Source organism: Pinus tabuliformis, chromosome 6 (genome assembly GCF_031772625.1).
Source record: "Pinus tabuliformis cultivar Carrire ecotype Pingquan chromosome 6, CPIR1, whole genome shotgun sequence".
Lineage (NCBI taxonomy): Eukaryota > Viridiplantae > Streptophyta > Pinopsida > Pinales > Pinaceae > Pinus > Pinus tabuliformis.
Window position 1 is genome coordinate 1350135921 of NC_142292.1, and position 18953 is coordinate 1350154873.

Below are 18953 nucleotides of genomic sequence, written 5' to 3' on the forward strand. Positions count from 1 at the left end.
GAAGATTGACAAGGCTATCATAAAAGAACGATGGGGTCCTCAACACTCTTTCCTGCTGAAGACAAGCTCCGTGAGAAAGCTGACTATCACGGATGGAAGATGTCTATCGATCTAACCCTTGAGGATCAAGGAGTGTTGGATCATGTGATAGGCAATATTGTTGAGCCTCCATCAAATGCACCTCCCGCTGCCAGGAACAAATGGAAGAACGGAGAAATTAAAGCGAAGAAGATCATCCGGGACTCTATCAACAAGTGCTTGGTGGCCTACATCTCTGATCTAGACACCTCCAAGGAAATCTACGATAGACTGGTGAGTTTATTTAAAGTTAATGATGCAAATCAAGTTTTGTTTCTTAGAAATAAGCTGAGGGAAATCAAGAAGGGTAAAGATGAGAGTGTGCAAGCATACTTCTTAAGAATCACTGAGATCAAGAATGATCTCCCATCTATTGGGGAGACTATTACTGATAGGGAAATGGCACTCACGACTCTTGGAGGATTACCATCCGAATGGTATGTGTTTAGGACTACTCTTCTGAACAATAATGTAATTCCTAGTTTAGAGGAATTAATGGATAGATGCATTCAAGAAGAAACAAGGGTAGAAGAGCAAGAAATGCCCATGCCTAAAGGTCCTCCTACTGCCTTTTCTTCTCATGCTAAGAAAATAAATAATTCCGGGACTAAATCAAAAGGAAAGGCTGGACCTAAGGATGGAAGAAAAGGACGATGTTACATCTGCGATAAAATAGGTCACTATGCAAGGGAGTGCCCTGATAGAAAAGACTCACACCGGGACGATGATCAAAATCCCTCTGATGGAAATCAAAGGAATGACAAATTCAATATCAAAGGTAAGAGGAGAGCTGGGAATCAAGGAAGAGGACAACCATTCAAGAAGGCTAGAAATTCCAGCATGTATTAAATGCACCTGACCTAAAAAAGAACCTGGTGTCCATCTCGGCAATGGAAGACAAAGGCTACAAGGTAACCTTCAGTGATGGCAAGGTACGTATATGGAAAAATAATGTTAAAGATGCTTTCACTCTTGGGTTTAGAGTTGATTCTTTATATCAGGTTGGTGGAAGTCCGCTAGGTGTCATGTCTTGTGACACAAATCTTCAGTCCAAACTTTGGCATCGGAGGTTTGCGCCCCTTCATTATAAAGCTCTACTCGGTGTAAGACAAATGGTGATAGGGATGCCTGAATTCCAAGTAGAGAAAGGTGTATGTCCGGGATTTGCCGAAGGAAAGCTTAAAAAGGGGACCATTCCCCTCAAGCCAAAGCAAGACCTCCGATATATTACAGTTGGTTCACTCAGTCATATCTGAGGCTGGCATTAAGAGGGAGACTACTACACCACATACTCCTGAGCAAAATGGTGTGGCGGAAAGGAAGAATCGTACAATTGTGGAAGCTGTCTCTATGGGTAGATGATGTAACAATTCCTGATGTGGAGGAACCCATGGATCCTATTTATCCACCTGAGCCTTCCTCTTCTAGGAAGAGGCCTTCATGGCTTAGGGGGATACTTGATGATGCTGAAGGACATGCTCCATCCTGAGGAACCTTCCGTCAAAGTAAGAAACCTAATAGGTATCAAGGATACCTGACCATCATGAGCACGATCATACAAAATGAGCCTTCATCATTCTCAGATGTTGTCAAGCATCAAGTATGGAAGGATGCTATGACCGAAGAATATGCGTCTATCATGAAGAATGATGTCTGGGAAGTAGTTCCTTGACCCCAGGACAAAACAATTGTCACTTCTAAATGGCTTTACAAGATAAAGCATGCAGCAGATGAAAGTACGGAAAAGTATAAGGCTTGTTTTGTTGCTCGTGGTTTCTCCCAGAAGGAAGGTATAAACTATGATGTGATATTTGCACCTATTGCCAGATATACGACCATCCGCTCGATCATAGCCCTTGTGGCTTCACAAGGATGGAACCTACATCAGATGGATGTCAAGACCGCGTTCTTGCACCGTTTGATCAAAGAAGAGGTCTACGTGGAGCAACCCGAAGGATTTGAGATTTATGATCGAAAATCTCATGTATGCAGGTTGAAGAAGGCTCTCTAAGGGCTAAAGCAAGCACCCTGAGCATGGTATGAGAGGATCGATAGCTACTTGATGAAGCTGGGATTCACTAGGAGTGAAGCCAATCCTAACCTTTACTTTAAGGTTGAAGATGACAAGCCTCTCATACTAGTGTTGTATGTGGATGACCATTTTCTAACAGATGCATACCCTCTCATTCTCAAATGTAAGAGGGAGTTGGCTTCTGAATTTGAAATGAAGGACCAAGGACTTGAAGTGTGGCAGAAGCCAAGGGAAATTTTTCTATCTCGAGGAAAATATGTGGTAAAGATATTGGAAAGATTCGGTACTGCAATCCTGTGACTACCTCGAGGATCTTAACTTTTAGAAGTTATATGGTAGTGATGTCGGACCAGATTTGGGAAATGCCTCTGAGTTTCATAAACTCATTCGGATTGCTGTTCTTGGTGAACCTTCGTCCGAACATATGTTTTGCAGTTAGCATTGTGAGCTCATATTTGGTTGAGCCTCACTCGATTGATGCCAAGAATCTTTTGAGATATCTTCGTGGTATAATTACTAATGGGTTAAGATATACTGTCGGAGATGTGAGACTACTTGGATATACTGATGCTGATTGGGCAGGCAGTGTGGTGGACCATAAGAGCACTTCCGAGGGCTGTTTCACCTTGGGATCTGCTTCGATATCCTGGATGAGCAAGAAGCAGAAGTCAGTGGCTTTGAGCACCGCCGAAGCAGAATATATTGCTGCTAGCATGGCCTCCTGTGAGGCAGTCTGGTTGCGAAAGCACTTCAGTGAGTTGTTTGGATTTACATTGGATACCACTGTGATTCTTTGTAACAACCAGAGGTGGGATTTGATTATTGAGGAATCCCGTATTCGTCGATTGCTCTAGGAGATAGACATCATCTGGGATATGGTAACTTGATGAGCAAGGAGGCTCCATTGCATTAAGATGATGTATAGGTCGATACACCTTGTCAAAGTCCCGAGGAAAGATCTAATCTGTGAATTTCCCAAGTGATTTTCCCAAACAACTTGGAGTCGTCAAGAAACCCTTGTACAAGGGTCCTGCATGTTGCATACATTGAGCTCTGGGAGCTCTGAGGGCTTGCGGTTCTTACTGGAGCAACATACGACCACAGGGTGACTCACCCTCCCTAGTGGTGCGCACTGGAACAAGATGATTCGCTCTCTTCTGGGACAAGATGATTCGCTCTCTTGTGGAACAAGATGATTCGCTCTCCTATGTAGCAGGATGATTAGTTCTCCTGTGAGGCCTGGATTGATGTGTTCTCCATGGCGATTGTAGCAGGATTGATGTGTTCTCCATGGCGATTGTAGCAGGATTGATGTGTTCTCCTGTGAGGTCTGGATTGATGTGTTCTCCATGGCGGCCTGGATTGATGTGTTCTACATGGCGATTGTAGCAGGATTGATGTGTTCTCCTGTGAGGACAGGATTGATTAGTTCTCCTGTCGAGGCATCCTACCCATGCAGTCTGCGACTCATGGGAAGTACCTCTCATTTGATCAATGAGCATGGAAATGAAGTTAGGGACCATAGTAGTACCAATGGGCGCATCGTTGTATCTACCGTACTCCCTACGCTAGGATGACCTCCATTGATCTGGGGTCAATGATACTGGTCTGGGACCAGTGGCAGGAGTTGTACCATACTACGACACTGACTTTGGGTCAGTTGAGACTGGTCTAGGACCAGTGGTACATACTCTGAGACTGACTTCGTGTTAGTGCAGTACTGGTCTGGGACCAGTGAGAGTGGTACATACTATGACACTGACTTCGGGTCGGTTGAGACTGGTCTGGGACCAGTGGTACACTCTCTAAGACTGCGATACTAGTCTGGGACTAGTGGTAGGAGTGGTACTTACTATGAAGCTGACTTCGGGTCGGTTGAGACTGGTTTGGGACTAGTGGTACGCACTCTGAGACTGACTTTGAGTCAGTGGAGGATGATACTGGTCTAGGACCATTGGAGTTGTACTCACTATGACGCTGACTTCGGGTTGGTTGAGACTGGTCTGGGACTAGTAGTACATACTCTGAGACTGACTTTGAGTTAGTATGATACATCTTCGATCATTTCTTCTTCTTCATAATTCAGACAAAAGCAGAGCAGAACATAACAATGCAAGAACAAAGCAAAACAATACAGATCAGTACAGGGCAGAACGAGACAAAGCAGAACAGGCAGAATAGAGCAGAGCAGGGCAAGGGTCAGGCTGTACAGGGCAGTGCATTTGATGGATGAATAGTAATGACCGATAGATAGATTGCAGATGAAGTTCTCCCTAGTTGAGAGGGAGTGTTAAAATTGGCAACTAGGGAAAAACTTCAAGTGGGTCATCTTATTCATGGTTGATAATACTTTTATTAGATTCCTCTCGTTGAGATGTGTAAGATTGATATAAAGATCATCCGATTCCGATAAGTATTCATGGAGATATGAATTTATTTTTGATTATGGAATTATTATCAAGTCGACCTACAACTCATGTAGGCTCAAAGCCCAACAGTCGCATCTATTCAAACACCAACGTTGTGTATAAATATAGGAGGACTTTTCCTCATTTGGACTCACTCATCTCATCACATCTCTCTCTCGCTCTACTGCGCAGAAAAGAGTCTCTTCTCTACTGTGCAGAAAAGGGTCTCTCCCTCACACATGAGACGCTGGAAGCTGCCAAAACTGAAGCTGCAACTGCAAATCCAAAGTTTGACCAACGTTGACCATCAGATCTCCTCCTTAGAACTGTGCTGGAGGTCCATCTGGATCTCCTCTGAAAGCCGCAACTTTTGGTGGTGGAATGAAATCAATTTGACGGACGGTTTGCAAGATATCGACTGCCCTAGTTTGATGCCGGAAACTGCCGAAACTAAAGCTGCAATTGCAGATCCAAAGTTTGACCAGCATTGACCATCAGATCTCCTCCTTAGAACTGCGCTGTAGGTCCATCTAGATCTCCTCTGAAAGCCGCAACTTTTGGTGGTGGAATGAAGTCAATTCGACGGACGGTTTGCAAGATATCAACTGCCCTAGTTTGAAGTTGGAAACTGCGGAAACTGAAGCTGCAACTGCAGAAGTTAATATTGACCTGCGTGGACTAGAAGATCTCCTCATCTGAACTGCGCTGTAGGTTCATCTGAACCTCCTCTGGAAGCCGCAACTTTTGGTGGTGGAATCAAGCCAATCCGATGATTGGTTTGTGAGATATCGTCTGCCCTAGTTTGATGATGAAGCTGTTAACGCTGATGCTGCTGATCTAGGGTTTGCTACTGCTGATATAAATCAGATTTATTGTACTATTTCTCTCTGCTGAATTATTGAAGATAAAAGAAGATTTGATCAAAGGGTTTCCCCACACATTGTGGGGTTTGTCCCTGGCTAGTCGCCACATCTTGTGTCTCTTGTCTTGGCTTGTTTTCTGTCAATCATTTAATGTTCTATCTGCACTTTACTTTATGTACATTTGATTGCTAATCTATGGAATATAATAAGAAAGAGAAGTAAATTGTTATAAGCATAGAACATACCATAACTTAACAAAGGAGGCTCCACCACTTTTCCCTGCACATAGTCCAATACTTCATGCTCCTCCAAAGTCAAGTCCAAAGTCATCTTCCATGCATGATAGTTAGATTTGTCATTGAGCTTGTCCTCATCTTGAAATAAGATGAAGAAGCCATTGAAACTTGTCCAATAAACCTCTCTTGGTGATTGTTTTTCTCTCTCTTTCTTGGGCTTTGTCTTCACCAGGGCTTTGAAACCATTTAAATTTTGATAACAATGGTATGTTCTATGCTTAGCACAATTACTTGAATGTACTTTAAGCAACGTAATGACAATTTCCAAATTAGTTTTCAATATCAATCAAATTAACCATAAATCACATTGATAGTAACTGTAGATAAAACATAAAATAAAACGCAGAAGACAAGCTAAGACAAGAGGACACCAGATTTGCAAGATGCCAAGGAAAAAACCCCAATGTGGGGAAAACCTTTTGATAAATTCTTCTTATTATTATATCAAATGTTCAATAGAGAGAGAGTACAAAAAATCAAAATTGACTTGCCAAATTAAAATCAAAACAAACCTGTCAAATCTGCAGTCAACTACAGTCAAATTCAACCCTAACCATAAAGTCAAAGATGGTCAATGTAGCAGGCAAACTTGCCTCCTTGAGCTCGGTCAAGCTTAGTCAAGCTTGGCCTTCCTTGTTGGTCAAAGTCAGCCCAAAACAATGATAAAGTCTACCGTCAAACTTGTTCAACTTGAAGTCAACCCTACGGTCAAACAGGCCTGCGGTCAATGTAGGTCAAAGTGCTCCTTTTGCCTTGGTTCCTGTGCCCAAAAATGTGTCCTGCTGAGACAAAAATTCACCTTGAAAATTGAAGTCAAAAGATGTCCAAAAAGTCAAAGTCAATGCTGTTCAAACCCTAGTCAGACTGCAAAAACTGGGTGGAATTTCCCCAAACCATTTCTGGGTCTTGTAGATCTTATGTGCCTTAGCCTCTCCACCAATTTTCATGGCTAGAGCACATCCGATGTTACCACAAATCAACACAAGATACTTTGGACAAATGTCTCCCATTCCTAGGTGACTACATTTAAGGCAGTCCTAACCATGAACTCAGGATCTGGTGTAGACCCCACAGAAGTCAACTAGTCGTGAACCCCTTGCAACCTGAGCAAGAAGGAATCAATCTCTTCTCCCTTCTGCATCTAGTATTGTCTCAACTGATTTTCTAATAGCATTTTCCATTGGATGGAAGTGCCCTGGTACAAGGTGGTCAACGTCTCCCACATCTCCCTTGCTATTTCCTTCTCAGCAAGTGTGGTACTATATGATCACTGACCCCGTCTAGGATCATGCACTTAGCCTTCGCCTGTGCCTCCTCGTACTTCTTCAGGATCAACGTCGACTGGAATAACTACTACTCTCAAGGCATAGTCCTTGATGCGATGTTTGTCTAGGATTGCCAGGATCCTGGTCTTCCAGATGACAAAATTGGATGCTCCATCTAATCTGTCCTGATCCCTCAACCCATTCACTGCTATCTCTGCTAAAAAAAATAAGACTGGTTCTCTTCTCCCTCTCCTGTTGTCAATCTAGCAAGACTTGGATCTGGATTTCTTTGGCACAAGAAACCCTCTAAGGAACAAGCTCCTCTAGACTCCCTTTGAGTCTTGATTTCCTTCACGGAAATCCTCAGGCCAAATGTCGAATCACTCCTCTCCAATCCTCCTTTGTTGCTGCAGCCCAGATTTAGATTTCTTTGGCTAGAAATCTGTCAAGGTAGTGACTCCCTCTACCTCGGCTTTGTCTCCATAGACACCGTTTTGCACCAACAGCAACAACGTCCCACCAGCTCCTCAATTTGAATTTGCTCAGCTCCCCTAGCCCCGACAACTGAAGAATCTGAGCTCCTCTGGCTCTACACAATCATTGCGTGAGCTAGATAAGCTCCTCCTGGCCGTTGTGTCACTCCTTCCTCGTCTAGAAAGATGGCGTGGCTCTGTGTGAGCGTGATCTGCCCCTCTCTGCTTCTGCACTGACCAAGACAGCTGACTTAGTTTCTGTGTGGGCTCCTCCCGGCTATTGCATCACCCTCACCTGGCTCAGAATGCTGATGCAGGCACTTTGTGAGACTTTGCGTCACCTCTTCTACACTGCGTCACTCTCCCTCTGCATCTCTGGCTCTAGAACAAGGCTGTCACTTGGGACAACTGCTTCTCTGCAGCAAATTCTTTGGATCTCTCGGCTGGTGTCTTAAGTGTCCTATGATTTGCAATGCTATGATACTATGTGAAAATTTATGAATCTACACATCAGAAATCCTATTGCAATCACCAGTTTATCATCTCCTACTTGTTTTTACATTCAACAAGTTATTTAATTGCTTAAATAGCGATGAAAACACTATTGCAGACTACACATACATACAGATCATGAACTGAAATAGAACGAGGCAAATACATAAGGGCCACTACAATCATCCTCGGAAAAACCCAATGCGGGAAAACTGGTGCAACATATAGAGGGTTTGTATTATTTAGTAGATTTCTGAATACAACTAGGGTGCCAAATCTGGCTCACCCAACAAAGAATAAACCCGACCAGCCCTTGGATGAATAAACCCCACAGGTGATTGTGTTGTTCCCAGTGCTGGGCAGCGATGGTTGCTCCAAGCTCTACGCGAGAACTGTGTCACCTCCTCTAGGAGCTGCTCACTACACCACTGAGACCCCTTAGCCTCCACTGCGTCACTGCACTGTTGCACTGCATCATTGCGTCTCTGCATCACTGCGAGACTGCATCAAAGATCTCCCTCTGCATTGTCTCTCCTGGTGTTGCTCTGCCTCTTTGCTATGTATTCTCGGCCTTGGACTAAAGTCCCTCTGGAACTGCCCCTCTCACTGCAACTGAGATCACCTATTCGGTTTTCTCAGCAAACCACGCCCCAGAAAAATTGAGCTGACTAATCTCTCGAGTGTATCTCCAACTGACCCTCAAGCCTCCTCTTATACTTTTCCCGTTGATGAATCAACGACCAAGATTAAGTCCCTAATCAACAGCTAAGATTAAAACAGACTTGATCCTCGTCACTTAGAAGTTTCTCAGCGATATTCTTATTAATACCCATTAATATTTTTATTTTCCTAAGTTTAGACTTAGGAACCCTTTAAAAATATGAATTGTGCTAATAACTCCTCATCCGGGTGGAATTTCTCCAAACAATTTTTGGGTTCTAGAGATCTCATGTGTTCTAGCCCCTCCACAAAATTTCAGAGCTAAAGCACATCCGATGCTATCCAAAATCAACATATATAGGAGAAAAATTTTCTCCTAAATGGTCCTTAGTAGGCAGCCAACAGGCCCCTTGTAGCCACCAGATAAGCTGATAGCTCGATGTGCCATTATCTTTGCCACATGAGCCAGTCATGTGGCCCCTCGCCCACTTGTTATGATTGTATGCTTGAAGGTGGGCCTCCCAACCCTGAAGGTATGCTAACTTTTCATTGGTGTAGTTGAGTAATTTTCCTTACTTGTCATGGGCACTTTTGGGCATGGATTGGTGGGGGCATTCAGTGGAAAGAGTGGATTAGGTCTGTACTCTTGTCTCCACTGTCCAATTTCGTGGTTAGTCTTGTATCCTAGTCACATGGGATCTCCTTTACTGGCCACTAGCTTTAGGGTTAACAATACTTGGAAAATCTCAACTTTGGTTGCGTGGTCCCATTTCTTGACACCACATACATCCCCCCCTTCCACTCATTTTAGCCCTATTCATCTCTTTTGCCATCTGGGTCCACATAGGGTTAGCGTCCCCCTCTCCTCGTCCACACCTTGGGTCGGCCTAGAACGATGCCCAGAGGTTGATGCAACTAAAAAGAAAAGAAAAAAGCATAGTTTGGCCACTCTCAACAGGAAATGTACCACAAAATGCAAAAGATGGCCGGGACATATGAATTTAGCACGTCGGCAAAAGCCAAACATGATCCCTACCCCTTATCGATGGCCATCACCTTGGTTCCTATGGGCCATAGATGAGCCCCCTCCATCATTAAGGAACCCATGATTGTCCAAACCTTTGGTAGGCAATGAACTGCCACACCTTAAGGGAGTATCCAGTGTCCACTGCCATAGACTACACGTCATGCTCTCATCCTTTGGAGCCCCGAGCAATTATGAAGAAAAATCAATCAAGGGCAAAAGGGATATGAGGAAGGATGGGAAAACAAACAAAGTTTGGGGTAACTCATGTACCACGATTTGCTCTCTCCTACATTGACATACCCAGGTGTGGGCTTCCCTTGTTATAGCTACCCTTGTACCATGACACGTGGTCTGGAAGAATCCCCTGATCCCCACTTCGTTCTATTACTATATCATTTTCCACTTACCACTCGAGGGATGTGCTATGGACATGTCACCCCCTTTAAAGATTGAAACCGCCTAATAGGGTCCTTGATTAGCCCCTTATTGAGCTTAGAGACACCTGTACATGTGAAAGCCCACTATGGAAGGGCATGCCACCATGAAGCCCCGCATTGATTCCATGACTTGTAAGCTCTTCTACTTAATTATTCTAATGATTTTTTGTATTGGAGGGCAAGGGGACGCATTGGATCTTATGTAGGATTGCAGGTGGGTCTCCATATTAGGCTTGGTCACCCTATACGGGATTCTAGCCCTCCATAGGGCCACATTGGCACCTGTAGGGTGAGCATTGAGAGCCATGGGCTTCCACCATAGCAGAGAGTACTTCATGGATCCCCAACAACACTCGTTGATTCCTCATGTTCCACCTTTTGGATGAGGATGATGCACTTGGTTCACCATGCCCAGCCAGCTCCACACATGCACCATACACTTGGTAGATGTTCCAGGGTCCAAAGGATGTCTCCCGTTGCAGAGGGAGGGCTTATGTCATCATCCTAGCCCTTATAGATGGTGTACAGGCATTTCTGATCCACTTGGAGACCCATGAGGATGTCCTTGTGCCCCCACACCCACTTGGGAGCACCACGGTTTCTTGGTTGGAAGAAAAGGGGCCAACTCCTTGCCCACTATGTTTGGAGTCTAGTTTTACATCATGGCACCCTTAAGACTTCATTAGGCCTCCTTAAATGCCCAACAACTCACTATATTGATCATTTTGCCCTCTTGAGAGGCTTGTTCTTGTTTTATTGAGCTATGTTGGTGGGCTTGTCACCAAAAGTATTGTTATTATGCACATTATTTTATTTTAGGGGCATTACTAGTCCAAATTAGGCCATTCAAATCCCTTAGAGGATTGTATAAATAGAAGTGAGATGATTCATTTTCATCATCATCGCTTGGATTGGATTAGTATCTCTTATGAGATTTTCACACCTTTTGTTGGGATGAATTTTTGGAGCATTTCTTGATGCACTATGATGTTTGGATTTCACTATTGTCTTTGGAGCTTCTCTAATGCGAAGTTGATAAATGGATATACTCTCTCTCTCATGTAAGTCCAAATTTAGATGCTATTCTTGTTATCTCACTGTTTAACTGCATGTATGTTGTTATCTTTATTCTTGTATGGGTTAACTATAATGTGAAATTCTTTTGGGACCTTTAATAAGTGATTAAATGCATGCATTGACCTTTGAGGGATTGGGCGAATGTTCCTAGAGGCACCTTTTTGGTTAAAGACCTCGAAATTTTGGCTTGTTCACAAATTTGAAGTATAAATCTCCATTGATCTAGTTGTTGTCCTTGGAGAGACTAGCAAAGATCAATTAGGGTTCCTTAGCTCATGAAATTCATGATCTATGTGTATCTTGACTCCATTAAGCCCAAGCAATAAGGCACTGATCCTCGTATCCCTTTGGTGGTGAAAATAACATTTTTTTCTTCATTTCTTCCAATTCTATGCCTAACTGAGAAGATATCCTAGGGCATCACACAAAATCATTTGTAACCATCCAAAACCCTTGAAAATTGGTCCACTATTGCGCTGTAGTTTGCTCAAGAGGTCCTCCAAATTTCGAGCAATTCCGGCAGTGGAATCCCAAGATATAACAAGCCCTAGCCACAAGACCATTTCTTGCCCTAGGTTGATTTTGGGTTAGTGACCTTATCAGGATCATTGCATCCAAGTCTAAAAAGAAAATTTGTCCTTTGATCCTCTTCTCTTCCCTAATTAGGTCAAGCCCCTCCTTGGTTGATCAACTCGATACCCTTGACCTAATTTTGTGTCCACCCAGGTTCTCTGTGGTCTCGCAACTTTATAACTCAAATTCTACAAAGAATACATAGAATCCATTTCTCCATAAGGATCCTTAAGTCTAGGAAGCCCCTTGTCAAGGCATGTCCTCCAACCCTAGGCCAAGGTATCCTCATAGCCCTTCTTGGAGAGCCCATCACCTTGCTTCTCGAGCAAGTAAGCTATTTAATTTAGCCCCTCTTGTGAATAGGCTTTAGGAATCACTCCTTATCCGATCATTGATCCATTCATCATTGTGATTCCTCTCATATCGGGTCTCCTCCCATCGATGAAAGTCCGTAAAGAGCAGGGAGCCTTAGCTGAGGTAACATTGGGCTATCGCTCCATTATTGCCCCTTGACCTAGCAGTTACTCTATAGGATCCCCTTTTAGGACCCCTAGTAGTTTGAATGGTAACAACCTCGATGATTGATATTCTTTGAGGATGTGTATCCAAGAGAAGAATAGTCTTGTGAGGACATACCTTGTGAACATTCGAATGAGGTGTGTGCCTAGAGATGTGGTGGTGTCCAAAATTTATGCCTCCTAGCATTGTGCTTTGATCTAGTGGAGAGATAGGGCTTGTTAGTCAAGGCCTTGCTAATTTTGACAATGTTGGTTATGTTCATGCTTATCAATCCAAATCCCTCATGAGAATATTTCAACTTGAGAGTATTCTATTATGTCATAATGAATACCTCCCTAGTTAAGAGGGGGTGTTAGAAATATAACTAGAGTTGGTTTTCATAATGCAATTCAAATGTTATTGATGTATTTACTATATTCATTATTAGTTTTTTATTTCTAGTCAAAGCATGTTCTTCATGCTTATAGGGTCAATTGAGTCAAAAGAAAATTTATTATGAGTCAAAGAAATGTAATTGAGTCAAAATCCCATTTGGACTTGTTGTAAGAAAAAGGAAAAAGTTATTTTATTGCAAAGAGTAAAAATGTCATCTACAAGACCAAATCAGCCCTCCTTGGTCAAGTCAGCCTAAAGAGGCAACTATTTGACCTCCTGGGCATGTATAATACAAGGAAGTTTGACCTCAACCATTCACTCACTCATTTACATCGATTTCTGTGTAAGATGAAGTAAACCAGCCGAAGTCAAAGGAGGGAGAGGACAGTCAAAGGAGAGAGAAGACAAGTTGATTTCTTCTGTAGTTTTGTTCACACTTGTGAGTTTTCGTGAGGCAGATTCTGCACTACTGCAGTTGACCAATATTGACTTATGTTGACTATGACTTGTTGAAGATGGCTTGGAGGAGGGTTGACTTGGGTCTTTGCAACAGTCTTGGTCTTGGTCTTGGGTCTTGGATATTTCACTTTGGTCTGATTCTATAAGAAGAGGATTTCTTGGGTTTCCCCCTTAGGGGGTTTTGTCCTAGATTGGAGTCTAATTTGTTGTGTCCGTTGTCTCTTTGTGATCTTCATGTTTTGTACATTTTTTTTGGTAATTGCTTGATGAAGGGAATATAAATTTAATAAGAAGCCAACAAACATTCACAAGTAATTATCAAGTTAAGAGAAATCAACCCTAATCTACTAGCATCTTGGTTTCTAACAAGTAGGTCACTGGGGTTGAAAAGTACATCCAACAAAGAAATGTACAATGTGGGAGTGCAATATACTAGATAACATAATTTTTTTAATGTCCAACAAATGACCACAAGAGGAGATTAGTGGGATTGAAAAGTACATCCAACAAAGAAAAGTATAATGTGGGAGTGCAATATGCATCTCCAAGAATAAAAGTGGAAAGAAATATGAAGGTATAAATATAGGAAGAAAGCTAAATGCTAAAAAAGTACATTGTAATGTGATAGAAGCTGAGATCAATGCATTGGAGCAAAACCAAGAGAGGGTTTTAAGACCCACTGGAGGTGCTAAGCCAAGAGAGGATGTCAAGGCTAACTAGAGTTGGCTTCCAAGTGTGAGAGGGGGCTGACGAAGGGTATCCTCGTTAATGTTGTCAATTGCTATGAAATGACCAATGTTTGTAGAGAAATTGCTGTGTCTGCTAAAGAGAAAAGGGACCTGACATGGAATTGTCGCCAATTGGTTGGCAAAAAAAATGATATACAACCATTGTTAGAACAAAATATCTAGGGGGTATACTTAGGTTGAAACAATACTTAACAAATGTAATAAGGCAGATTAAGTCTTGCTTCAAACCTCCCTTGAAACAAGAGTTGAGATGCAAGCACTTTCTGAAACCTATAAAGTAGATTAAGCCAAGCACAAACATATGCAAAAAGAGATAGGGAGAAGTGGAAGTTTACATGATAGTGAAAACCCCAGATTTGAAGATGCGCCCTCTTATCCTGCTACTGATCACTTTAGAGTTTCAATGTTCTGTCCTAGAATATATGTTTTTTCTAGCACTCACAAGCTGAAGAGGCAAAGAGTTGACTTATTCTTTGTGCCCTAGTTCTTAGCGCACCATTGATAGCAAATGGAAGAAGCAGGGAAAGAAAGCTGCTTCATATTGCACAACTAGATGGTGATATGGTGTTGATATACATTTCAATGCTACCAATTCTCTTTATGATTAGCCTAAGATAGATGGTATAGCTTCATGTGGTTCAGTCTTCAAACGTCCTAGCATTCTTGATATTAGGGGGCATTTTTATAGAAAGAGGTTCAAAGAATAGATGAATCCCCTATGGAATTTGAAGAGTCATGGAGTAAAGTAGGTTGCACTATCATGTCTGATGGATGGACCGATTTAAGATTTCACATCATTATTAATTTCCTTGTTTCTTTTCAACAGTGAACAATGCTTCTTACATTTACGGATGCATTTGATTAGCTGAAAGATGCACGAATAAAGAAACAGAGAGTCCTAGAAAAGTGTAAAAGCTATGGTGTTTTGGACAAAAAACTAGTAATAATTTTTTTGTTTCTACCAAGATTTTGTTGATATTTGTGTATCGGGAGGTATTCCCGCATGCCAAAGAGGTCTCCAAGTTGGCCTAAGAAAATTAAAATTAAAATTTATTTTTGAGGCACCAAGTTGGCCCAGCTCATGAAAGTGTGTGTCCCTTGGGTTAATTTACCCCCATTCGACTAGTATATATAGATGATGTGACAGATCACTTTGAACACCAAGCAAGTTTCTTCATTTTTTTGAGGTCTCTTGGACGACCAAACGAAGAGCAAGTACTGTTCCCATGTGGAAGAGGGCAGCAAGGAGCCAAGCATGAAGGAGGCCGAGTTAGAAGGCCACAGGGACGCAAGGGCCTCCGGGGATGCAGGGCCAGATTCAAACAAGTTTACCAGGGTTGATGAGTATGAGTTTGATCAGGTTTGACTGGTAATTAACTTGGATAATTGGCACAGGTTTCTGGACAAATTGTTGATTTGTAAACCTTGCTGAAGAATAATTTCTCCTAAAGAAAAGTTGCTGGGTTTTCTCCCAAGTTTGGGTTTCCCGGTTAAAAAATATTGTCTCTATTGTGCATGGATGTCTTTCTATGATCTTTACTGTTTCCGCTGCATTTACTGTTGATGTTTTCTGTGTATAATTGCTCAATGATATCAGTGGCCCAAGATAAATTGATTGAGGATCATTAGGTAGTAATTATTTAATCAGAAAATTGCTTTCTACCGCTCACCTTGCAGAAGATTCAACAGATTTGTGGGTAGCATCCTGAATGTGTTGTTGTATTATCATTTGTCTTCATTTTTATCCAGAATCCTTTCCATGAAAGTTTGGACATAAAGAAGCCCAGTTTTAAAGCATTTTCTGAAACCCTTTAATCCACAGTCGAAAAACACATGTAACAGTAAATATGCGAGTCTGAAGATGGAAAACATATCCAATTCCCAGATCATTTTGGCACTCAGAGACACAGTCTAAAGCCTGCTAGACACATATATTTAAATTCTTTTAGATCATCATTGTTTAGTTTGCTTAAAAAGGATGCTAGTTGAGTTGATGGTTTGGACAGTCAGATGAGTTACAATGGATGCTTAGTAATTATTCGTGATGTATGAAAGATTGTGCAATTGATATAAAGGGATGAATTTCAGCCATTTGTTATTGTCATACAAAGAATGGTGGGTGATGCTTCCATTCTGATGATGCCTGTTGTTTTTCTTTTGGTGTGAAAGCAGACACACATATATGCTTTGATGTACATTTTATGTGGAGACAATTATTGGATTTGACTGTCATTGTTGCTGTTTCGTATTAGAGACTCTGATGCACCATTCAGTTGTCTTCTCAATGTTGTTTAGATTCATTGTTAGGGAGGTGGTTCTCAGCTAGTAGCTATATAAGCTTTTGAAATGAATGCTCTATAGATTTAATTTTGTTGCCTGTAGAGCAATTAAAGATAAGAAAGACATTGGTTGTTTTGAATAAATGAAAAACATTGTGTTAAAGTCCCCGTGTCTCACCTCTTTTCATGAAAACAGTTTTTCTTTCCTGGAGCTTCAAACATTATAATTCCTGATCCTGAACTTAACTTTCAAAATATTAGCTATTTTTTTTTTTGTTCTGATTTATCTTTTCATTTATTCAGTTTTCTATATATTTTTGGCATTGGCTCTTATTTTACAAATATATTTTATCCATCGAGAATGTTGGATTCTTAACATACTGATACTTTCCTTCCATCTTTGTTTGTAGCTTTTCAATGATCTTGAAATGTTCAATAGGAAACCACCAGAAAAAGCAGTGATGGAGAAAGTTGCAGCTGCATATGAATCATTAGGTTTACAGGAGGAAAGGGAAAGGGTTTTGGAAAAGTATCAAAGTCTGTTTACGGCTTCACCAAATTCAAGGTCCAAGAAAAATAAAGGGAAAAAGAAGTTAAAGAATGTTGGTGATAAAAATGCAGGTACTGTATCAGTGTGCTTAAATATCTTACCACTTTGTAATTTTAAACTTGTTACTGCTGGTTGCTTTTCAATGTGAGCATGTGAAAATCATGTCAATGGATACACTCCAATTTTAGTACCCAAAAAGTGTAGCACATGGTGCGGATTCTATTTTAATAGCTTGAAAACAAGCACTTGATATTGTCATAAATGCATATGATATTTCATGTCTTCATTATATACAGAAGATTGACACTCTTTGGTTATCATTGATCAGTGATGCATGCTGACATATGATACCATTTTATTTGATGCCCAAAGATCAGTAATGTGACTTTTTAAAAATCTTATCTAATGAGAACATATTTTATCCACCACCTTGATTCCATTTACAGATTATGATTTGGAAGGCTGTTGTTTTTGATCATTTTCTTTTTGCTCTTGCAGGAGAAGACATGTTGAAAAATGGAGTTTATTTGACTGAAGAGTCTAAATTGCTGTTAGAAAGTCTTCCATTAAATTCTAACGCTGGAAGTGTTTCCAATGGAACAGAAAGCACTACCATTGATAGTTCTATTACAGAAACCTAGGGTTATAATACTTGTTCCTAGAGTAAACTTGTCTGTTTCATAGGGTATCAATAATTTTGAAAGCTTTGGAGCCCTTTTTATGAGGTGTCCTTGCTGGTATATAGGTGGTGGTTAGTGTTCAAGGCAGGCAAATTTGAATTCTTGGACGAGTACCAGTAACTGCTTGTAGAGGGGCCATCAGTTTGCTGAATGGATCTTCTATCTAAAAAGCATGAGATGAATTTCTGAAAGCCACTTTTAAAGTAAATACTATTTGAATAGCTTATATATCTTTATTTTAAGAGCAAAGATCAAAGTGTACATATACAATCTCATTACTTTTCTATGACCTAATGGAGCCCATAATAGAGATTAGCGGATAACATATAAGCAGAACACTGTTCAATCTGAAATCCGCATATAATGACACAGTGTTTGAGCTAAGTACTGGAAACTGTCAAGATAGACGTGATATTTTTTCACTAGATTATTGAACTAGCCTTGTTTAAACGCCAGAAATTCAAGATGTTTTTAGCTATATTTAATTACACGTTTGTAAACAAGATTGTAAAGGGCATAATCGATTTGTTACCTGGAATCTATGTCACACGGTTCGAGTTCGAATTCGAGTTCGACAACGATTAAGTTCGTTTCGAATTCGAATTTTCCGATCAAGTTCGAATGAGGTTCGGCATTGGGTTCGACTATACATATTTTTCAATATATATATATATATATGACAAAATAATAGAAAATTCAAAATCGATCCATAAACACATGAATACAAATTCTTATTAGTAAACATACATGAATAATGTTGTCATAATAATTGAAGATGCCCATATGAGGCTCATTCTGCCAAAATTAACAGTAAGATATATTTACGAAGGACACTATCTTCCACTTCTAACAAGCACATAAATAATTGACTAACAAAACATTACACAGACCAGAAGTATATTGGAGCTATTTGTTGAGTTCTCTGAAAGAAGTATCAATTCAGTTCTTGAAAGAGACCTCATGGCAAAGTGGTTGGACTTCCCAACTATTTTGGGAAGAAGGAATGCAATTTCTTTATCTCATGGAAATTTTTGGGATGTCACTGTCTAAAGAGAACAAAACACTAGTTTTGAGTACAATGGTGGATGGATTGAAGACATTTAAGCAGGTTGCAAATGCATGCACTTGATTATCAATAGTTTTATATAAACTTTAAAATGTATTATTGTTTTTTACTGTTATGTGGAAATAGGAAATTTAAAGACATTGCTTTCAGCAATGATTACCAACAGCCAATAAGCATAATAAGGAAATGAGAAACATGGAAATCCTCTAGATTTCAAATTAACGCCTCTTCTCAGACGCTTATCCTTTATACTAAATTAAAATAAGTTAAAATTGATCCAATGCTTTTTACTTATTTATATGACATTTATGTGTGCCTAGTTTCAGCAATGACTACAAACAGTCAATAAACAGAAAAAAGAAATGATAAGCATGGAAATCTGGCTTTCAAATTAACACCTCTTCTCAGATGAGCGTTCTTTATACTAACTAAGTTAGGTTAAATTCGATTCAGTGTTTGTTACTTAATATATATGACATTTAGTTGTGCTTCTAGTTTCTGCTATATTGTAGCCTTGCGGCTGATATATCATTTTGGGTTTTGAATCACTTTTTTTGGTGAATTTTTCACCTATGTCCAAAAGACCAATTCACCC

General features: G+C 40.7%; 1 protein-coding gene across 1 annotated transcript in view; it reads left to right on the forward strand.

Moving 5' to 3' along the window:
• LOC149263634 (uncharacterized) overlaps positions 1-17520 on the forward strand; it is a 282397-nt gene extending 264877 nt beyond the window's left edge. The window contains exons 6-7 of the mRNA XM_089426553.1: positions 16473-16683; positions 17111-17520. Coding sequence (XP_089282679.1) covers positions 16473-16683; positions 17111-17253 — 354 coding nt within the window. The 3' untranslated portion in view covers positions 17254-17520. The remainder of the gene's footprint in view (positions 1-16472; positions 16684-17110) is intronic.
• The last annotated feature ends 1433 nt before the right edge of the window (positions 17521-18953 follow it).